This window comes from Vulpes vulpes, chromosome 3 (assembly GCF_048418805.1).
Source record: "Vulpes vulpes isolate BD-2025 chromosome 3, VulVul3, whole genome shotgun sequence".
In the NCBI taxonomy this organism is placed as follows: domain Eukaryota; kingdom Metazoa; phylum Chordata; class Mammalia; order Carnivora; family Canidae; genus Vulpes; species Vulpes vulpes.
In genome coordinates this window covers 20,921,549-20,946,107 of record NC_132782.1, presented here as the reverse complement: position 1 = coordinate 20,946,107, position 24,559 = coordinate 20,921,549, and the positions used below count along the sequence as shown (strand labels likewise).

At 35.0% G+C, this 24,559-nt stretch overlaps 1 protein-coding gene across 7 annotated transcripts in view; it reads right to left on the bottom strand.

The window, feature by feature from the left end:
• The window catches only part of MTX2 (metaxin 2), a 65,526-nt gene that overhangs the window by 19,948 nt on the left and 21,019 nt on the right, over positions 1-24,559 (bottom strand). For 4 of the 7 annotated variants that reach the window (XM_072752019.1, XM_072752022.1, XM_072752020.1 and 1 more), the window contains 3 exons: positions 23,576-23,664; positions 20,136-20,183; positions 18,894-18,940 (listed from right to left, as the gene is read on the bottom strand). Coding sequence is in view for 3 of the 7 variants with exons in the window: in XM_072752016.1 (XP_072608117.1) it covers positions 18,894-18,940; positions 20,136-20,183 (95 nt within the window). In the remaining 4 variants the exon portion in view is untranslated. The remainder of the gene's footprint in view (positions 1-18,893; positions 18,941-20,135; positions 20,184-23,575; positions 23,665-24,559) is intronic. The other 3 variants (XM_072752016.1, XM_072752023.1, XM_072752018.1) reach the window with 1 other exon arrangement.

The window sequence follows — 24,559 nt, the reverse complement described above, 5'->3', positions numbered from 1 at the left end:
AACAACTTGACTGACCCACAAGCGTAGACTAGTATCAAAATCAAATGGAAAGCTTATTAAAACACAGATTGCGGGATCCCTGGGTGGCGCAGTGGTTTGGCGCTTGCTTGCCTTTGGCCCAGGGCGCGATCCTGGAGACCCGGGATCGAATCCCACATCAGGCTCCCGGTGCATGGAGCCTGCTTCTCCCTCTGCCTATGTCTCTGCCTCTCTCTCTCTCTCTCTGTGACTATCATAAATAAATAAAAATTAAAAAAAAAATTAAAACACAGATTGCTAGAAATGGAAAGATTAGAGACAATAAATATCAGTAGCTCTTTCAAGAAGAATGGTTAAGAAGAGATTAGAAGGGTCTTCCTTCTATTACATATGTATCTGTACCCGATGAGAAAGAAAGGCTGAGTTTGTTAAAACATAAACAGAAAAGTTAAAAAAAAAAAAAAAAGGCAGCGGAAACACACTGAACTGACAAAAAAACAAGTAGAATAACAAGCATACAAGATCCATGAGAAGGTAAAAAGGGATGTAAGAGCACAGGTTTTTGTCAGAAAATAGGACACTTTTTCCACTCTAATGCAAGGGGTGGTTAGAGTCAGTGATTACAACTTGATAAGCAAGAAGGACAAGAAAATGAGAGAACATTCACATTCTATGAAATGGGAGAAGAAATCATCTGCTGAGAATGAAGGAATAAAAGGGGATTGAGGCCTACAGGAAAGAACAAAAGAATCTGAAAGAACTACTTAATATTATCTTCTCAAATGTCTGAATAATATTCCCTTGTTAGTTAACAATTACACTGCTATAAAAATAATAAATATTGTATATTTTGCTGAACAAAATACACAGTGGTAACTGTACTAATTGCTATTCCAAAAAGCTATTACTTCACTAAAAAAGATTAAGCAAAATAGTAAGATTCTGCAATCAAAGCCATGTTTCCAGTCCTGTGAATTTCTTACTTTTTTACTAAAATATAACTGGTTGCATTTTTAAGATTTTATTTATTTATTCACAAGAGACACAGAGAGAGGCACAGACACAGACAGAGACAGAGGGAAAGGGAGAAGCAGGTTCCCTGCGGGGAGCCTGATATGGGACTCATCCCAGGACCCCAGGATCTCGCCCTGAGCTGAAGGCAGACATTCAAACACTGAGCCACCCAGGCATCCCTAACTGGTTGCATTTTGACCAATTTAGTAACACTCAACTCCCCACAGACCTCAACTAATGGCATAATTCTAATTAGTCAAAGATTAATTTTACATTTACTACAATTACTCTTCAACCCCAATTCAAAAGAAATTTTACAAATTAACCTACAGTTCACAAAGAAGTCTGATGTCATAAACACAATATTTTCATCCAAACATTAAAAATGCATAACAGAACATTACTAGGACTGTCTTTGAGAATATAAAAACTTTAAATCTAAACCAGGCTTTGATTCAAATATTTTCCCTTTCTTTTGTAGGATGGAAAAAAGATTCCTGAGAGGTTCCCAAACTTTCACTTTCCATCTCTTATCAGCTCCCAAATAGCTGATACACCAGCTATTTAGGTTGGCATGATACACCAACCTAAAACACATTTTATTTTCAATTCTGAAATTGCAGTCTTCATATATTTATTCTTATGTAAATCCACAGAAAAATTAATTCTAATTAAATAAGGAAATTTAGGATAACTCAGCTAACTCCTATTCTTCAGCTGGATACTTTATTCCAAACCAATTCAAGTGATTAACAATACAAAATAATTTGCATCAAAAACTGAGCACATAATATCAGAATGTATAATTGTGCTAATACGGTAGCCACCAGTCACCTGTGACTATTTAACTTAAATTTAAATGAATTAAAATTGAATAAAATTTTTAATTCAGTTCCCCAGTCACACTAGCCATATTTCATGTGCTCTACAGCTACATGTGGTGAATGGCTACTGTATTTATTGGACAGCACAAATAACTGAACATTTACATCGTCACTGGAAGTTCTTTTAGACAACATCGATCTAACATTTTTTATTTCCTAAAAAAAAAAATAGTAATATCAGATCATGGATAACCATGAAGAACTGAAGTTACACATTTATCTCTGGAATCTTTCAAAAATTCTATTAAAATAAGGGCGCTTGGGTGGCTCAGCTGATTGTCTGTTGGACTCTTGATTTCAGCCTAGATTATGGTCTTGGGGTCATGAGATGGAGCCACATATCAGGCTCTGCACTCCTCAGGGAATCTGTTTGAGATTCTCTCCTTCCCTCTCTCTCTACCCCTCTCTCCCCACGTGTTTTCTTTCCCTCTCAAATAAATAAACAAATCTTAAAAAAAAAAAAATTCTAGGGTGCCTGGATGGCTCAGTTGGTTAACTCTCTGTCTTCTGCTCAGGTCATGATCCCAGAGTCCTAGGATCAAGCCCTATATTGGGCTCCCTGCTCAGCAAGGAGTCTACTCTTCCCTCTCCCTCTGCCCTCCACTGCTCATGCTTGTGCCCTCTCTCTCTCTCTCTAATAAATAAATAATTTTTTTAAAAAATTCTAAAATAACAGTGAAGAAACAGAAAACTGATAAACCCAGGATTACACAAAGAAGGGGGACAGGAGACCGAAGCAGACCAGAAATGTCTGCCCATTTGTCAGATGGGAGAGCAGACTTAACAGGGCAGAGGAAGCTAAAATCTTAAGAGTATGCAAAGGGAAAAAAAAAATCAATGCATCCACCTCACAGAAACTAGGAAGATTCCATCCAAAACTGGAGGCAACAACTACCACAGAAGGCAGAGGTGAGGTTAAGGACTAAAAATAAGAAGGGTGGCTGAAAGTCTGTATAAGCATCAGAGAACTAGTCTGCCTCCAACTTGGCAGGAAACTGAGGTTCATTTTCTGAAGAAACTGAACCAGCAAGACTCCTGACTCAAGTCTCAAGAACAGCGGACAGCCCTGGGTGGGTGGGGTGGGGGTGCTACCCTGAAAAGAGTAAGAGTTAAGTGAGAATGCACACACTGACTGAAGAGACCCAAGCACCCCTCTCCCTTTCAGCTCCCATATACTAGCAACCAAATTAATAAGTCCCTCCAAGATAAGAGAGAACTGTAGAAAAGTCCTATAAATGCTGACAGTTTGAGGAGGGGCGGGAGAAGATGGGATAGCACCCAACAAAAAGGCAGCTCATTATGCAAGCAGTCTACTGTAAAGCCTACATGTCAAAAAGTCCCTCATCTCCCCCTCAGCTTTCTAGTACCTCACTCTCAAATATAAGCTGTTAGCACGGGCCAAGAGGTATTTAAGGAAAGCCTTGAACATAAAAATAGAGAGCCAAAATAAGCCACAAAAAAGGAAATGACAGGGAAGAAAAACTGCAGAAAAAAGAAAACTTTAAAGAAACATTATAATGGTTAATATTCATTGAGCATTTACTGCTATATGCTAGGTACTTGCATAAGAGCTTTGCCTAGAGGTAAGTACAACAAATATGCTTATTATAATATGGGAACACACAAACATACAAAGAGTTTAAGGGATGTGATCATGGCATACAGGAAGTAAGAAAGCAAAGAAGGGAAAGAAAAGGGGAAAAAAGAAAAGTGGAGCATACAAAGGACTGAGCAAACAGATGACACTCATGTCTCAACAGCAATTCTGTTGATAATACAAGGCCCTAAAAACACTACAGAAAAAATCTTGCCAACCTAAAATTCTACATGTGGCCAAGGTATTTATCAAGTATGAAGACAGAATAAAAGTAGTATCATATAAGCAAGGTCTTTAAATTTTTATTTCCCGTGTACCCTTCCCTAGGAAGCTAATGAAGAATGTGCTGCACAAAATAGAAATAATAAACCAAGAAAAAAAAATACAGGATCCAGAGAATAAGGAATCCAACATAAAAGAAAAGCAAAAAGAATTCCATGGATGATGATGAATAGCAGTCATAAGAAAACAGCTCTGAAGCCAGCAGAGGGGGAAAAAAAAACTGTTCCAATTAGAGTAGAAGGAACAAGAGTTTCAAGGGTAGTATTTCTGAGAGAAGTGAAAAGAAAGAATCTGATGTATTTGACCACTGTGAGGGGGAATATTACAGTTCAGAGTTTAGGAGAGAAAACTACCCAAATGAATTAAATAAAACGATTATTAACTGGGGGTGGGGGCAGGGTGGAGAGGTGGAGGGGTCATACAGAAAGAATATGTTCAGGGCACCTGGGTCACTCAGTCAGTTAAGCATTTGCCTTTGGCTAGGTCATGACTCCTGAGATTGAGCTCTGAATGGGGCTTCCTAATTCTCCCTCTGCCCCTCGTCCTATTCATGCTCTCTCTCAAATAAAAATCTTAAAAAAAAAAAAAAAAAGGATATGTTCATACTGAGCCACTCAACTGAGATCAATATTTACATTCTAATTATAATGTAAACACTGAATACTAATTTAACCAAAAAACTGAGAACATAACTGGGAAGATGGGGAAGAAGAGGAAGGGAGTTGTAGGAGGGGAATTTCATAGTGGAATTCAATAGATACCTTTAAAATTTTTAATTGAACTAATAACACAAGCATCTTAAAAATACAGAGGTAAACACCTGGAAAAATAACACAGCTGAAAGAACTGAAAGCTGGTAGCCTCTGGGTATCCAGATTTGGGGATGGGATATGGGGGGGATAGTAGACTGCATGTGTGCATGTTTGTGTGTATGTGTGTGTAAGATAAGCCTCTCATTACAGGTGGGAGTATAAATTAATCCAACTACCTTGAAACTGTCTGGTAATTACTACTAAGCATATGCCTACCGTATCAGACAATAATTCCATTCCCAGAAATATACCTCTCCCCCCATTAACCTACATGTACTAGAATGCTCACAGCAGCTTGATCCATAATAATCAAATACTGGGGACTCAAATGTCTATTAATAAGAGTAGCAAATTTGATTCTAAAATTCCTAATTCTAAGCTAAAAAGGATATCCAATGTCACCAATTGTTAGGAGAAAGGAAAAAAGTAAGTACAAAAGGATTATATTTTTTTCTTGACTCTGAATTCTTTAGAAAGAACATGGAGAACTTTTAAGTCAGAGAAATTCTAGAAATAGTCCCAGAAGATGACACCTGCAATAATCCATGAAGATTCTAAGTTCTAGTTCTTCGGTAATTGCTTCTGAATCCTATCTTCTGGGAATCATGGCTCAGATTTTTTTGTAAAAAATGATTTTGAAAATTAAAATATATTTTATTTGCATTAAGTGAAAGCAAAGCCAAAAGTATAAAGAACAAGAACAATCTGCTACCAGTCAATTCAACCCTTACAAATAACCTTAAATCCCAGATTCAAAAGTGTTATTATAAATAACAATGCCACTGCTTTGATTTGATTATAAAACTAGCACTTTAAATGTTGAGAAAACCCTTTCAAATGCTGTAGATAACAGAATATCAGAAATACAGACAAGGACCCTATTACAGCAATCTTTCAGTAACATGGTAGTTAAGCTTCTGATTCCTCTTGATACTTATTTCAGATACTTCTGTCTTCTAAAACTAGCATTTACCATGGTAATTCCCAGTTATGTGCCAGATAATGATTATTGGCTCGATAAATGAACATGAAAATCTGAACAATACATCAAATCACAAAATGAAGACTAAAGAAGTCTAAAACCCAGTAAATCTTCTGGTTGTAATCCTATGTGAATTTTTTTAATGAAGCAACAGAAACTTCTAATAATAAAAACATTTTTTAAGAGGCTGCTTAGTCAATATTCAAAACATAAAATTTATACTCAACCACTGGCTGGAGTATAAATCAATGGAATCTTTTATAAGGGTAGTTTGGCAACATTACAAATAACTTAAACATATATAACCTTTGACCCCACAGCTGTACTGCTAGAAATCCTACAGTATACTTATACTATACTTATAATATTTATACTTATAACAGTAGCCTAATATCCATCAATAAGAGATTGATTCTGTAAACTGTGGTGAATCCATCAATGGAATATTTGTAGTCTTCAGAAAAGAGAATAGGGTCACTCCCCAAGTGAACTTCTCATACTAAACTCCAAAAGACATTTCTCATCTGGAATCTTCTGTAAGGGTTACTGAATGACAGGAGACAACATAATGCCAAATGAAAAATTGCTTTTTATGTTATTTTTCTTCTAAAGGTCTGGAGTAAAATATTAAAACACAATTCAATAAGGCCTACAAAAGGCTAATTTATTTGATCCAATACGTAGCTTCCTGTGAACTAACTTGATAGAAAGACACAATTCTGATTATCTAGAAGAATGAATGGCAAGTATTTATGCATTCATCCACATACCTGATACAGACTTACTAAGCAGCTATTATGTATCACCACTATTGTAGGCACTGAGAATAGAACAAGTGAACGAACATAAAGTCTCAGCCTTCATGGAGTTTACATTCCAATGGAGACAGATGAAATTAGAAAACACATATGGTGATTCCTGCTACTTAGAAGTACAAAGCAGTATGAAGGTATTGCTATTAGATGTAGAGTGGTCAGATAAGGGCTCACCAGAAAGCCACTGTCAGTTAGTCCTTTAAAATCTGAGCAACTTGGGATGCCTGGATGGCTTAGTGGTTGAGCGCCTGCCTTCGGCCCAGGGCATGATCCTGGAGTCCTGGGATCAAGTCCCACATCAGGCTCCCTGAATGGAACCTGCTTCTCCCTCTGCCTGTGTCTCTGCCTTTCTCTGTGTTTCTCATGAAGAAATAAACATTTTTTTAAAAAAATTTAAAAAAAAAAATCTGAGCAACTATGGTCCAATCTTCAGGAGATTTAAAATAAACATGCAGGTCTTATAATTCTTATAAATTACAATTAACATAAGGTAAACAGAATATTAATATGAGGAAAATCCCGTAAAACAAAACACTTCAAAAATTGTGCATATCTAGTTTAAGTCTTTGTTCCCAAAGAAATATACCAGAAATATTTCAGAAAGAATCTGGAGGAGCAAACCTAATTGAAATTAAATATAAAGCCAAAAAATTACCAATATCTTTTACAGAAAACAATGAATATTATGCTTCCTCACAGGAGAAAGAAAATAGAATCTATAACAGTAAAAATCAAATATCTTGATTTTTGATTTATAACATGAAATATCAAATATCAAAAAAAAGAAATATCAAATATCTTCTTTTAATTGCATTATGTTAACCAAAACCAAAACCAAAAAAGGTAAATAAAAATATTTAGTTCATAAAATGATGAGAAGGGCTAAACCCTGGTTGAACAGAAACACAGCCAGCCAACAAACACAGGCCTGCCCTGGTTACTACATTTGCATAGGGAGAATGCTGCAAATCTCATGGCAACTCTCCTTCCCATCATTTAGAGCAGGGCAACTTTCTATTGTCCACACCACTCTTATGACTGGGTGACCATCAGCACATTCCTACTCCTTAATTGTCACTGGTTAAGTGCCTAGCATAACCTAATGCATCCTAAAAGAGTACAGACTTAAGAAGCACGCTGTTTAAGTGGAACACGAACATATCTTCTGAAAAATGTATATCCTTGGGGTGCTTGGGTAACTAAGCATCCAACCCTTGATTTCAAATCAGGTCTTGATCTTAGGGTCATGAGTTTAAGCCTTGAGTTGGGCTCCACAATGGGTATGGAGGAGGAGGTGAAGGAGGAAGAGGAAGAAGAGGTGCGAGGGGAGGAGGGAGAAGAGGAGGAAGAGGAAGAAGAAAAATGAAAATTCTCTGTATCAATTCTCAGTATAGGGATATGATCCCGGGGTCCTGGGATGGAGTTCCGCATCGGGCTCCCCACAGGGAGCCTGCTTCTCCCTCTGCCTGTGTCTCTGCCTCTCTCTGTCTCTCATGAATAAACAAGTAAATAAAATCTAAAAAAAAAAAAAAAAAAAAGAGTCAGTATAGAACAGTAAGACTTAACAGAGCAGAAGTCTCACAGTGAGACATCTCTGGGTAGAACCTTGGTGACTGTTAGCTTGAGAAAGTTCCTTTAACTCATAAGCGTTCTCATTTCTAAAAAGACTACAATTAATTAAACTGATTAACTGAGGTACTAAAGTAAAGCATCTTATATACCATCTGGCACACAATAGTTCAATAAATATAAGGTATTATTAAAATTAATAGTAATAATATTAGTAACAATAAATACTCATTTATTCATTTGCAAAGGAAAAAAGACTTGGTGATTTCAAAAGAAAGCTGACTTCACTTATTACCCCTTAACACCTCCTTAAGAGGAAAAAAGTAAATAATTATACACTGTACTTCAGTTATATTTGTTCCTTTATAATCAAAACAGCAAAATTGTACATAAGATAAAAATCCCTAAACAGATATTAAAAGGATAAATTAGGGAACATAACCAAAAGTATGTTTAAAGAATAATAAGGTAAAGAGTAAATATATGATTTCTATGTTTGCAGTATGTACCTTCTATCAAATCTTTTAAACAAGGCAAAAACAAGGGTATAAAGATGTCCTGATATTAACACAAACTTTTATGAATAATTTTTCAAAGTCGTACATACTGATGAAACTGATAAATGAATTGATAAAAGACCTCCAAACTGTAAGCTCTGTGAGCACACACTGACCATGTCTACTTCATTCACTACTTTATCCTCAGCATACTATACATTCTCATGTAACATTTGCTCAATGACTAGGCCATAGATTTTCACAATAATAAATGAAAACATACCTAAATTTGTAGAAAAACTAGTGAGTTACAACAAAGATTAGTATTTTGTTATTTTATGGAACCAAAGCTCACTGCATTAAAAAGTTAGATGTAACTCCTGTTAAATTCAGTTATTTTTTAAAAATCAATAACATGGGGATCCCTGGGTGGCTGAGTGGTTTAGCACCTGCCTTCGGCCCAGGGCGTGATCCTGGAGTCCCGGGATCGAGTCCCACATCGGGCTCCCTGCATGGAGTCTGCTTCTCCCTCTGCCTGTGTCTCTGCCTCTCTCTCTCTGTCTCTCATGTATGAATGAATAAAAACTTAAAAAAAAAAGTTTTAAAAATAAAAATAAAAAATCAATAACATGACAACTACATCAATAAGCAGATATTATTTTAGAAAAATTGTAATAGGAATTTCACTTAAAAATTATCAGAAACCACAATTCAGTGAGCATAAATAGCTTTAAACAGAGAAAATCTGGTCTCAAAAACATGAAATGCTATTGAGAGCACATATGAGACAGATCACATCAGAGTATGCCAAGAACTACTTTTGGAATATTTGACTCAACTTTAGATACATCAACATCTGACAGCTGTAGAAATAAAATCAAGTTCAGAAAGAAAGCAACAAAAAAGATAACCAGAATAGGAAAAGATACAAACTCTCCCTGTTAGAATTAAATATAAATAAAACTAAGTTGTAAGGCCAATATTAAGCATAAGGAGCTATAAAATAGACAAAAGCACAGAGAATAATTTCTATAACTCAAGAATCTAAAGCAATACCAGTCACATTTTTGGCACTCAATGAACACTTTGGAAGTAAAGAAAGGAAACTTTTTTTTTTAGTTCCTATAATCCTTTTAAAAGTTTTATTATTTATAAATAAATATTCCCAACTGAGAAAAATAACAACAAAAAACTCCAACAAATTTAAAATTCTTAGGATACGCTAAATAGTAGATGGCAAGGATCTAAAATGTATTCATTTTGATAAACTAATAGTAACCCAATATTGGATCATTTACCAATAATCAGCACCATCTTCTTTCCTCTTCTTTATTCCAAAACCAAAATGAACATTTACTTGTCTTACAAGTTAAATACTTAAGAACACTCTGCATTTAAGCAGTAAAATCAACATTGCTTGCCGCTAAAAATATAAAAATAATACAAAATTTGAAAGAATTGTTCTTAAATGTTTAAAAGATTTAAGTACCTTATGCCGATAAATACCATGGAAAGTAAGGGATTATAAACGTAGCTTCTAAATGTAATTAGATCATTTAACAAAGTTATCCAAATTCTAGATAGGGAACAAGCAATTTTCAGTCTAACCATGTAAAAGCTATCCTTAGACAGCAGACCTTGGCTTTTCTTCTTTAGGACAAAGCTTCTATTCATTTCATAATTAAATTTGAAATATTTCACATAAGAATTCACTAAGGACTATTCTAAAGCATGCAATGCCATTTTCAGGGCACAAAATGAAAATGGTTTTGAATTTTAATCCATATCTTGTTTTACCAGTACACAAAAGAAAATCTGTGACAACTGAAGAATTATTTTCCACCTTACTGAAGAAGCATGTTTTAAAATTAAAAACCATGAACAAATCTACCTATGAAATAATTCATTTTTATATCAAACAGCTGCAGACCCTGTAATTGAAATAATGTATCTAAGGTTACAAATGAAAAGTGTTAGGTATCATTCCTTAAGTGACAGATTAAGTTCCTAATCCAGTTAAAGTAATAGCCATATTTGTAGTTTAACATAAATTAAGACTTTAATTATATTTGTGACTATTTTAAACAAAATAACAAATTCCTTTGTACCTGAGAATGTAATTTATAGCAAAGCCAGCTTCATTTTCCAAACCAATCTATTTCACACCGCACAAGTACTCTGGTATAATGGTGTAATGTAATTCTTGTTGTGGAATGTTGAAAGAGTAGATACACTAAAGAGCACAGAAGAGGTTTGAAGATAAATGAAGATGCTATTCATTCAAGGGTAATTTCATCTCAGAACTATATGAAAGATGTTTCATTCACACAGGCTAGTGTATGGCCTCAAATTTAAGTGTATTTTCAGCTCAAATATAATGCTGCTAGATCGATTATGCTGATACTGTATATCTAATAATGAAGAATTCTAGCCCTTTTCTGTTAAAAAAATAGACTGTCATTTTTTCATCTTACTGCTATGTCTTCATTGTTCTGTTTAACAGCAACAAATTTTTAAATCCTGCTTGCTCTTTACTTTTTAAACAGAAAAGTATATGGTTGATATTCTAACTTGCAAACTCTCATTGACTGCAGGAAAGTCCATTTTTGCTAAGTTAAATAGATACTTATGTCAACAAACTATTATTCTGTAAAATCATTCATTATTTACTAAAAATGACAACAACTCTAATAGCCACCTAATTCTATTTTGACAATCTTCATTTTCACAAATCCTGTAAGACTAATTTAAATGTTTCGTATATACTGTACCATTTATATGTTGAGGAATTAATATTAATACTGAAAATGTTTTTAATCTGCCAAATTCTGTTTGCAACTTAAGTTCAATTTTAATTATCTTTTCTGAAGACCATACTTTATATATTTAAATCCTCCAAGTTTTATAAGCATAAATCACCAAAATAATACTGCTGGTATATAAGAGGTAACGTAAGACATTCAATCTGAAGAATTTAAATTCTATAATATCAAGGAAACATCCTACAGCCTCCATTTTTCTCATTTTACTAAAATAACTGAAAAGGATTTTACAGGTTCCCTTATGGAATAAATGTTCCCTAAATTCTCTCTCCCTTTAAGCTTTCCTTTCCTTCTTCTAATCCTGAAGATAAATACAAAAGCCTCATTTTGCAGAGGATGATCAAAGTGGAGGGATGAACAAACCTCGAAAAACTTTTATGCTCTATGAAACTTTAAGTTACATCAATTTAAAAAATGTCTTTCATAAAACAGTATTCTCTTAATTCTCTATTAAAATATATCCACTGGTGGCATCCTACTTCTATCAGGTTTGAACATACACTTAAAAAAATTGCACACAACCATAAACAATTTGTTTGAAGAAAAAATGTATCCAACCAAACTGAAAATTCAAAAATCATTTCCTCTGTAGTTCTACAAGTTGTCCACTGCAACCATCTGGATGACATGACATGTTTATAGTAGATGTATTTTCAGAATTACTGCTATTTCTCCAGTGGAACAACTGACTCGTTCCAGTGGAACTGACAAGTTCCAGTGGAACTTTTGGACTGACAGTCCAAAGGAGACAGAGATACTCCTCTCTCCTACTCTTCCCAATCACTACATGAGGATATTATCATTTAACTGCTAATTAATATGTCTACCTAAAAGGCATCATTTGCTAAAAGGAAAAAGCAAGGGTCAGCTAACAATTTATCAGCAGATCTGACATGTAAGTATTCATGGCCCAGAATTAATAGGGCCTATAAAAATGCTGACTTTTTTTTAAATGATACAACATATTCAACAGAAAAAAAAAAGTTTTTTTGTTGTCTGCCCTTTCATTTTTAGAATAGGGTATTTATTCACGAAAAATAGGGAATAATGAGACTAGTAAGTAGAATAGTGATCCTTCCCTTAACCTGAGCCTACATGTTATTCTTACAGGAAGCAAGTATAAAAACTAAATAAAAAGAACATTTTCTTTTATGTAGCATTCTAATAATGATCATCAGTTTGAGACACTCTCTAAAAATAAGCCCAAACTTATACAACAGATTAAGCCATACAAAAAAGGAAAACAAGTTTCTTTTTAAATTAGCTTCATGTAATAAACAATATCCTTTCTAAAACTTACTAGAAAGTAACATTTTATTATATACTTCATAAAATATGTATAAGATACTAATTCAGCATTCAACATCTTGTTATTTCTACTGCTATTTCTATTGCTTTCACTTTTTTCAAAAGAATTTCTCATTTATTATCTAACTTGAACTTCACAATAACTGACAACATAGGTAAGACTGCCTTTATCGGGATCCCTGGGTGGCGCATGGGATCCCTGGGTGGCGCAGCGGTTTGGCGCCTGCCTTTGGCCCAGGGCGTGATCCTGGAGACCCGGGATCGAATCCCACATCGGGCTCCTGGTGCATGGAGCCTGCCTCTCCCTGCCTATGTCTCTGCCTCTCTCTCTCTCTCTCTGTGACTATCATAAATAAATAAAAATTAAAAAAAAAAAAAAGACTGCCTTTATCACATTGCAGAGGTCCAAAAGCTGAGACACATGTTTATCTTTCCCATCTTAATGTAATCTGTAAGTTGTAAGATATAACTTGATGGGAAATGTCAGAAATGATTTTTGAATTAAATGCCTACTTATTTTTTAATAAAAATTCAAAGATATGTGTCACTGGACTGAACTGCTATGCAACAAAATGTTACGACTCTAGACTCCCCTGGTTTGCATTCCAGCTCTGCCAAGTACTACCTATGTAAGTTTGAGCCATCTGCTTAATGTCTCCACTTTAACTCCCTGATTTGTAAAATGGGAATAATACCACTACCCATCTCCTAGAGTTGCTGTGTGGGAAAATCATCTATGACACCTAAGATACATTTAACAAGGCCTGGCACATGGAGTAAGTGCTGTATACATTTTAGCTTCGTTATTATTGCTGTTCTTACTAACATTACCTGCAAAATTCGGATTATAATGGCACCTACCCATTCAGTTGTTTTAAGGATTAAATGAGTTAATAAGAATTAAGTGCTCAGGGACACCCCGGTGGCTCAGTGACTGAGCATCTGCCTTCAGCTCAGGGTGTGATCCTAGAGAGTCCCGGGGTCCTGGGATCGAGTTCCGCACTGGGTTCCCCACAGGGAGCCTGCTTCTCTGCCTCTGTCTCTCTCATGAATAAATAAATTAAAATCTTTAAAAAAAAAAAAAAAAAGAATTAAGTGCTCAGCATAGCAATGAGCATTTAGGTAGGTACTCAACCAATGCTGCTACTGTCTGTTTACTGCCACAGTCTGGGGGCTCTATGATGTGGGGCAAAGCTCTTAGTTTTAGTTTCCACATCTTTAAAATGAAGTCATAATAGTCCCTTACACCAAGGTTATGGTAAGGACTGAATGAGATACTTCACATAAAAGCTCTCAGTAGAGGGGCTCCTGGGTGGTTCAATCAGTTGAACATCTGCCTTTGGCTCAGGTCCCGATCTTGGGATCCTGAGATCAAGCCTCACATTAGACTCCCTACCCAGTGGAGAGTCTACTTCTCCCTCTCCCTCTGCCCTTCCCCACCCTGCTCATGCTCACTCTCAATCTCTCTCTCAAATAAATAAAATTCTTTTTTAAAAAAAAGCTCTCAGTAGAATACCTTAGACAACACAAGTATTCAATAAAACTCACTTTTAAAACAAATCTTATTATTTTTTTAAAAAAATACTTTGAATTAAAGCACTCAATATTAACATTTTAGATATGGTATGAATGATTACAAAAATAATGTTCAGACAAATGCAAATATGTCCCCTCAAAAAAATTTTTTAAAGATTTTATTTATTGATTTGAGAAAGAGGGCACGCAAGCTGGGGCGGGGGAGCAGAGAACAAGAGGGAGCAGGAGAGAGACAAGTAGACTCCCACACAGAGAGCAGAGCCCAATGTGAGGCTCCATCCCAGGACCCTGAGATCAAGACCTGAGCCGAAATTAAGATAACTGAGAACTTGATAACTGATAGCTTGTGCTATCGGTTGTCAGACGCTAAACCAACTGAGCCACCCAGGCACCCCTCCAAAAAATTCTTTTTTTTTTTAAAGATTTTATTTATTTATTCATAGAGATGGAGAGAGAGAGAGAGAGAGAGAGAGAGAGAGGCAGAGACACAGGCAGAGGGAGAAGCAGGCTCCATGCAGAGAGCCTGACATGGGACTCGATCCAGGGTCTCCAGATTACGCCCTGGGCTGCAGGCGGCACTAAACCGCTGTACCACCGGGGCTGCCCCCCTCCAAAAAATTCTTAAACCTAACATTTATTTTAATTACTTCAGTGTGTTAAGGCATTATAAGGCCTGCAAGCTTCCATTCCTCCTGCTGATATTGATTATATACACTTCTGTCAATGAATAGAAAGAAATAATAACCAACATTCATTGCATATTTACATTATGCCACGTATTTTTCTAAGTACTTTATATATATTAACACAGTCAATCCTCATGACATCCAATAAAATAGCTTCTATTATATCTCAATTTTACAGATGAAGAAACTTGAAACAAAGAGAAATGTTTAAGGTATACTGTATCTGAAGAAGTCAACTGCCCATTTTACTTGGGAAACTGCTATAAAAGACAGCATTTATCAAATCAGTAAAGTCATAAACTTCTCAAAAGAAAATAATACATTTTATGCAGAAATCTTGCAGGGGAACTCACATGTGAATAGTGTAGTCCATAGTGTATTTCTAGACATGTGTGGTTCAAAACAAGAGCCATCAGCTACATGTGGCTATTGAGCACCTGATATGTGACTAGCACAAACTGAGATGTGCTGTTAAGTAAAAAATACACTTCAGATTCTGAACTTAATATAAAAAAAGTAAAACATCCCATTAATTTTGTACTAATCATATATTAAAATTATAATATTTGGATACACAAGGTTAAATAAAACATGATTAAAATTAATTTCATGTTTTTTACATTTTTTTAATGAGACTACCACCAAATTTTAAACTACATATGTGGCCAACATTATATACATTATATATCTATTGGACAGTGGTTCAGGCTTAGGAAGTAAGACAGTAGTAACAGAGAATTGTTATCAAAGTTCTTTTCCCAATTACACACACAGATTGATTATATATGTATATACATACTGCTGCACGCACACACACACACTCTGCTCATGAGAACAGAGGAACATGCTACACTAATACTTCACTATTTCCAACATACAAGATTGGTATATGACTAGACTTTGTGGATGAGGGGGGAAAAGTAAATCTAAGAGGAAATAACAGTCCAGGGAAAAATTTATTTTCTTTTAAACTGAAATCATAAGGGTTCCTTTAATCAAAAAAGATCTAACCACTTAGTTCCAGGAATATAATAAATGCCAAGTCTATGTGGTAAGTAAAATTTAAATTTCCTGATGGCTTAACTGGCAGACTATTAAAATATCTGATGCTTGATATCTGGTATCTTCCAGAAAATATCCAGTTTATGGATACCTGTCACATTGTTTTGATCAATTTACACATTTAACTGATTCTTCTAAACGGATACTGGTCCACTATATAGAAGAAAATTACTCCATAAAGTTTACATCAGATATCTGGAAAAGTCACATTTATAGTCATGGCTACTATCAGCTGTCAAGTCAGAGAATATTGAAGAAAACTAAGAATTTTTAATATATGCTGGTTAATTTATCATCTAAGTGACATATGTAGGATAACAAAAAAATTGAAATGGTTAAGCAAATTCTGCATTTTAAAAGGTTCTTTTCTTCTGGTTTTAGTTTTGTTTTGTTTTTAAGATTTTATTTATTTATTCATGAGAGACAGAGAGAGAGAGAGAGAGAGAGAGGCAGAGACATAGGCAGAGGGAAAAGCAAGCTCCACGCAGGGAGCCCGGCGTGGGACTGAATCCCAGATCTCCAGGATCATACCCTGGGCCAAAGGCAGCACTAAACCGCTGAGCCACCCAGGCTGCCCTGGTTTTAGTTTTAATTGGAACTATGATTTGAGAAGCCATGGTAAGAAAGTAAATTAATAGGAACCATAAAAATAGAGTTGCTAAATAAAGTATACACTAAAATTTCTTCTTCAGATTATTTAAAACATTATTATTTTTTTTAATGGTAACATACATCAGTTTGTACTGAAAACTAGTTAATTCCAGAATTTCTCAACATTAAAACCATTTACGTTTGGGACTGGTAATCTTTGTTGTGGAGGGACTGTCTTGGGCATTATAAGATGTTTAACAGTATCCCTGGCATTTACCCAGTAGATGCCAATAGCATACACTTCAACAGTTATGACAACCAGATATATCTACTGTCAAATGTCTTCTGTTGGGTAGAAATCTCCTTCAGTTAAGAACCACTGCTCTATTCCTTGGTGAAAATTACTTCAGCAATTTTAGGGTCTTTTCACAAGGCACCCCCAAACAGCTACAGCAAATCCCATCAAACCATATGCAGAATAGCTTAGGTATATTTCTATTTGCGTGTGTGCACTGGAATGTGTTCTGGAGAAATGTTTTACAGTTTTCATGAAGTCCTAAAAAGAATTATCTCTGGCAATTTAATGGCAATTAAAAAGAGGTTAAGAATTAGTGCTTCAACTAAAATATTCACTGGGTCATGAAGCTATTTTTTCCAAGATAAACAGTGAAAATACTATTTTACACAGAGCAAATAATTTGCTTGTGCTATCAGTTATCAGGCGAAATTGCTTTTACCACACTTATAAACCTTTCACTCAACATTTACTGACTACATCTGGTATGCTACACAGTGTTATTAGTATCTGAAAGCTAAATTTAAATTCACCCTTACCAAGAAAAAAAAAAAGATTTATAGCAGTATAAAGTCCATATTTATTGCATATAATCAACTGAGAATTTCTGCTTCTTAAAGGTTAACATAAGAAAAAATACACTAGTTATAATACTAGCATCTAAAGATAAAATAAAGATAAATAAATAAATGTAATTTACATTTTTGGTAAAAAGATTTTAAATAAATCTGAAGGAAACTTAAAGATATTCATAGATACTCATATGAATTATTATCCAAATACATTTCTTTCCATCTTTTCCTTCTTTCCTTGCTTAATGAAAACAAAAATGTGCTAAATGACATGCTATCAAACACAGTAACTAAACACAGAGAGTACCAAGTTGAATAAAAAAATGTGAGATGACCAAGTGCTTTCCATCATGCCTGCAACATAGCAAAATCTCATGGGCCCTTTCTTCCCTTTCTTTCTGTTCTCCAGAAGCTCACAGTCCTATCTCCAAAACTGCCACGTCTTAGGTTTATCTTTTAAGTTATCTTTTAGGCGCTACACAATAAAATCCTCTTTTAGGATTCATAGTTAGCTTACATAGTGATTCAAACTATGTAAGCTAATTAAATAACAGCTACATATGTAAAACATTTGAATAACTTTAATTGTATAATCTCCATAAACATTTCTCTTTTTTTTAAGTAAATTATAGTATATTCATATAGCAGGATAACATATATCAATAAAAATGAGTAAATCAGAGATACATCATCTATCAAAATGGACAAATATAAAAAACAAAGTGCCAAGAAAACAAACATATACAATTTCTTAAATTTACATGAATATAAAAAGCAATCTACATTACTAGTTATTTTTGTTCCCTCTTTATGTATGCATAGTTATCTATAGTCTAATCATATGATAAGCAAATTCAGGATAATGAAAGAGAAGGGAGAGGGAAACAGAATCAGTGAAGGTTATACAGGGCCCTTTAGCAATATCTGTAAGGGTTTGTTTGTTTAATTTCAGTTAGTTAATATATAGTATAACACTGTATACCTTGTTTTTAAAGCAAATAATCCCCAAGATCCTAATCCTCCTATGGTGCAGTTTAAAGTTTACAGGACCACTAACCTTTTTTGGATTACCCAACTGTGATATACAATGTGAAGAGCTATTGCATTCAATAAGTGGTTTGGGAATAATAGACACTAATATAATCAATAAATACATAAGGAATAGCTAGAGTATATCTGCTTCAAGATTAACAAATGGATTAAGCTAGAATGAGCACAGTGAAAGAATGATGTTTAAAAATATGTGGTAAATAAATCTTTACAAATAAGTTAGAAAATAACTGTCCACAAGTGAACGTATCACCACAAAAAATCAATACCATCATATCTAGCCAAAAACTAAACTACTAAGAGAATACATCTAACACATAAGTGATTTTTATAAAAGAATGAAGATTTTTGTTTATTTTATATACCAGCAACAATTAACTGAAAATATTACTTAATAAAATTATACTTCACAGAAGAGATGTTATATTGATAATGGTAACTCATCACACGGAAAAATTATAAACATACATCACAGACTGCCTGGAGAGGAAAAAATAGTTGCAACTCAAGTGAAAAATATTACATTATTTACATATTTACCTGCACAGCAAGAGAAGCTGCATTGTCAGAAAGCAAAATTTGCTCCCCTGTGGAAATACAATGAAAGGTCTGAGTCAAAAGTGAGACTGCTAAACAAGTAAAATATAAATACTTTTCTTTCAAAACACTATTCCTATTTTTAAAAATAAAAGGTATAGCCTTTCACTAAAGTAATTATTAAGTTCTATATCAATGCTATTGTCCAATCATAATTTTGATTAAATTACCACAATATGTACATAATGATAAAACAAGACTATTTCCTCTAAAACTAATTGATCATTTATCGCATTTTATCAACAATATTTAATTAAAATCATTCAAAAACAAATTCATTTTTCAACTTTTCAAGAAATATTATTCCTCTTTTCATTAAAATTAAGTAAAATAGTACGTGCTCAAACCCCTTTAGTTAAAAGTAAAAGCATTTAAAATCATATAAAACCAGCTTGCAGTTAATATTGCACAATGTGTCTAGGTCTGTCACACAAAAGAAAGATGACAAGTTTGCTGCAATAAAAATTCCATGCTTAGAAGACTAGGGCTGCTCACTATTAGTCTTCATTACTTTGCAGTCTTCTGACAACTGCAGCAGGCTGCTGAGCCCCAAATGGGGTCCATAATGTGATCTGATGATATATGAAGAGCTGCTAAAGGGAGCCTGAACCATCCTAGCCTATACATTTTAACAGTTCCTTTTTACTGAGAGCCCACTTTACCACAGGACTTCAAAAATCTGCTGTGTCAGCTATTGGTGCAGTAAATCTGCCAACTGCTCCTGCAACCACATCATTTTACACTGCCTACAGCAGCCAATATAATGAGTCAATAATAAACTAAGGACCTTATAGGCCATGAATAGTTGGTTTAGACTGGCAGATACAAGCTTAGATAAAATCTCCTAAACAAATTATACAAGAGAACCCTTCTTTATGTTCTCTCAGAAGTGATATTATTGAGGGGTTGTTTTTCTTTTTTGATTATAAATATATATATATGTATATATGTTTTTAAGATTTTACTTATTTATTGAAGACAAAGAGAATACAAGCAGGGGAGGAAGGGGCAGAGGGAGAAGGAGAAGCAGACTCCCTTTGTGCAGGGTGCCCAATGAGGGGCTCCATCCCAGGACCCTGAGATCCATGACCTGAGCGGAAGGCAGACACTTAACCAACTGAGCCACCCAGGCAACCTAGATATATTTTTATACATAGCCATTTTTAATTGTGAACAAGTACCTACCTTTCAGTTGTTGATACAAGGTAGCATTTTCAGGCCAAGGTTCTGCAGCTGTGGAGACAAGGCAGTGACAATTAGGCACATAGGGCAAAAACGTATCAATAACCAAACAAATTAATAAGCACAAATATCTGCCTAGAGCATTTAATTAAGGTCAATTGCCAAGGTTACCTTAAATATGGCAACAAACCAGACCACCTTAGGTTGCATGGTATCCTGTATAAGTAGGTTAGATAATTTCTTTTAAATGCACATTTGGGGGTCACCTGGGCAGCTCAGCAGTTGAGCCTGCTTTTGGCTCAGGTTGGGATCCCAGGACCCTGGGATTGAGTCCCACGTCAGGCACCCCAAAGGGAGCCTGCTTCTCCCTCTGCCTATGTCTCTGTGTCTCTCATGAATAAATTTTTTAAAAAGATTTTATTTATTTATTCATGAGAGACACACAGAGAGTGAGGCAGCAACACAGGCAGACGGAGAAGCAGGTTCCCTGCAGGGAGCCCAATGTGAGACTCGATCCCCAGACCTGGGATCACGTCCTGAGCCACAGGCAGATGCTCAACTGCTGAGCCACCCAGGCGTCCCAATAAATAAAATCTTTAAAAATATACATACATATATATATATATACATATATATATATATATGCATGTTTGGTTTATTATTTGGTGGGGAGTTGTGGTGGTGTTTTAGCAGAGAAGAGGTGGAAGACATCTTGCCCAATCAAAAATGAAAATTTAATAACTAAAACAGATGATATGCTACTATTCTTTTAGCCTCCAAACATAGCCATTCCAAAATATTACTTAAAAGATGCTAATTTGGGGATGTCTGTCTGGCCCAGTCAGGAAAGCATGCAATTCTTGATCTTGGGGTTATGAGTTCAAGCCCCACATTAGTGCAGAGATTACTTAAATAAATAAATCCTAAAAAAAAAAAAAAATAAGATATTGAATTCGATTCACTATCAAAAAATAGTGAAACAATATTTATAATATTTTATTGTAAACTTTCAAAATTTCAAACAGACAACACTATACAAAAGAATCAAATATATCTTTTTCAAGCTACACATCTTTCCTTATAAATTGGTAGTATTTAAAAAATAAAAATAAAAAATAAATTGGTAGTATTTAAACATACAGAAGAACCCTGTTGTATTCTAGAACATTCCATTGCCTTGAACCCACCACCACCACTCCACAAAAACAAAGTGGAATGGCATGATGAACCTGTAAATACCTACGATGTGAAATAAAGCTAATAAAACTAATTTTAAGCCTGAAGCCAGGCTTGACCATAACTCTTAACATCTCATTGAGATGCACTAAACAGTCTAGGGAGCAAGGAGGCCTTTAATTTGCTTTTACTCATACTTCAGAATGAAAAGGAAAAAAATCATATTATTATAAATGCTACTTTTGGTTTGGTTTGGGATATACAAAATTAGGCTCATATTTAGGAATAATACCATGAAAACCTCAAGCAAAATACACCATCCATAGTTTTATATGCTGTTGCTCATAATATTATACATATACAGGAATGCCTGGGTGGCTCAGCAGTTGGGCGTCTGCCTTCGGCTCAGGGCATGATCCCGGAGTCCCGGGATCAAGTCCCACATCTGACTCCCTGCATGGAGCCTGCTTCTCCCTCTGCCTATGTGTCCTGCCTCTCTCTCTGTGTCTCTCATGAATAAATAAATAAAATCTTTAAAAATATATATATTATACACATACATAAAAGCTAGTGAGTTTCAACTCACATACCAAAAAGGCAGTAAAACTAAATATTTATTATACGTTTCTGTAAACTTTTAACAAAATAGAATTTCAGGAAGAACCCAATTAACCTGTGTAACACAGTTTTTAAAACAAAAGTCAAGGAAACAAAAACAAGCTGACATCAGCAAATTACTAAAAAATAACCTTTTAGGATAAACTGTATGGTCAGCACACCTATACCGTTTACATCTATATGAGAAACAATACCATGAGGTTCATTTGTTATAAAATCCTACATCACTGAAGATTCAATTATTTTTAAAAAGATTCAATTATATGCATCCAAATCTAATTAAAGCAATGAAGCATATAAATAAAATTTACAAAAATTTCAAAGATACTGAAACTAAGTTTCTTGAGGTCACAGATATGTCCCATCTGTATAGGCTACCCTGATACTTGATTAAACCTACCACTTTGTTCCCTAAACATTCTGGCTAATCAAAATTTTACTAAACTTAATATTATCATCTATGCTAAAGCAATAGGGTGTTCTAATTAAATATTCTGATAATTTTAACTTATGGTTAGCTAGATTTTATATGTACTATACATGGATTACAAATTTTCAAAACAATGCAATAACATACACTTAGCATTAAGCACATACACGATATAATTTAAGTATTCTCTGATTAATCAGAAGTTACTTCACTACTGGGCAGTATCGCAGAGTTCTCATATGAACAGAAATTTATGTGTTCAGGTAAACGTTAATTTATTATCACTACCATGGATTCTCTAGATCTAATACAACAGACATATGTGAAAATAAAGAAATCTAGAGACACGTTACCTGATTACAAATAAAAATAAAGAAGTTGCCTACAAATACTGAAATCTCTGTTATTAATAAGAACCTAAAGATGGAAACTGAGGTGAAGGGGTATATTTTCCTTGTTCCAGAATATGAAACATATTCCAACTTAGAAACTACTGTTGAAAATAAATTCTCAGGGATGCCTGGGTGGCTCAGCGGTTGAACACATATATGCCTTTGGCTCAGAGTGTGATCCCTGGGTCCTAGAACCAGGTCCCGCATGGGGCTCCCTACAGGGACCCTGCTTCTCCCTCTGCCTATGTCTCTGCCTCATTCTCTGTGTCTCTGGTGAATAAATAAAATCTAGAAAAAAAAATTCTCAGAAAGTAACTGCCAAAAACATCTGGTGCTACCTTCACAAATAGAATCTATTATTTAAAAAGAGAAGGCAAATCGGCTGATAAAACTCTATGTCAGTTTAGCAGCATGACATTTTAGTGTATCCATGGACCAGGAGGCAAGAAATGGTAGACTATGCAAGGAATGATCGACTACCCATCTCACCCATGAGCAGCTCAAAGCATACAAATATCACTGATTTAAGTGCATCACCCACATGAACCAGCTCAAGTAATTACATTTTAAACATGACCTGGGACAAGAAAGAGCTTGAATGTCATTTGATAGAGAACCAAAAGTGAAAATCCTAAGTTGTGTGGCATGGTAATGGATCTACAAACCAACCACGTAGGTACCTTTCCAGGAAACAAACTCTATTAACTGCCCTTGTAAGTAAATCCATGAATCATGAACACTCTTATCCACACCTGACAAAGAACAATGCCTATTTCTCAGATTGGATAACATTAATGAAAGTCTTCTTTACCAAGAACGCCTATTACCTGAAAGACAAAGCCCCAAAATGCAACTGCTTTCCTATTCCTCTTTCCCAAGGTTAGGCAAGCCAAAACCGACCCATTGCCCCGATCATCTATAAAAGAGGGAGATTAAAATTTTTTAAGTTACAGTGCTGACAACAGCCCTTAAAAATCTGTAGCATTTAAAAAGAAACATCTTACGTAATAATAAAACATTTTTATCTCTTACTAGTTTTACCTCCATTGACCTAAAATGTTTTAAATCATAAACAAATTCAATAGTGAATAAAAGTTCATGACTCATCTATTTTCAGCTTCTACCACCAAAAACACTCCCCAGTGTGAAGTGCCTTATTAAACTCACCTTTGGGAAAGATCAGCCTTAGAATACATACAGAAGGTGAGACCCATTTAAATAAAATTTAAAAAAAAAAAAAAAAAAAAGAAAGTGAGACTCAGGAGCACCAGGGTGGCTATGTCGCTTAAGCATCTGCCTTCAGATCAGGTCATGATCTCAGGGTCCTGGGATAGAGCCCCACAATGACCTCCTTGCTCAGTGGGAAGCCTGCTTTTCCCCTCTCCCTCTGCCCCTGCTTGTGCTCTCTCAAATAAATAAATAAAATCTTAAAAAAAAAAAAAAAAAAAAAAGGTGAGACTCAAAGTTTCTGGAAAAATTATGGTAGGATATGGAGGACTGAGAGAGACTGTTGCTCAATGCTGTTAAGGTGCAAGATACTGGTATTATTAGCACATCAAAAGTAAACTTTATGCCTAAAACACATCAACAGTTGGTGTGGATCTTGGAATAAAGATCAGATTCCTCAACTTGGCCTTACACATCACCCTCTCTCTCTCTCTGGCCTTCTGGCCTCACCGCACTCTACAATCTGGCCACACTAGCTTTCAGTCAGTTTCTGGATGCACCATGTTCCTTCCTGCCCCAGAGATTCATTTGTGCTGTTTTCTCTGCCCAGGAGCTATCTTCCACTGCTACTGTATCAGCTCAAA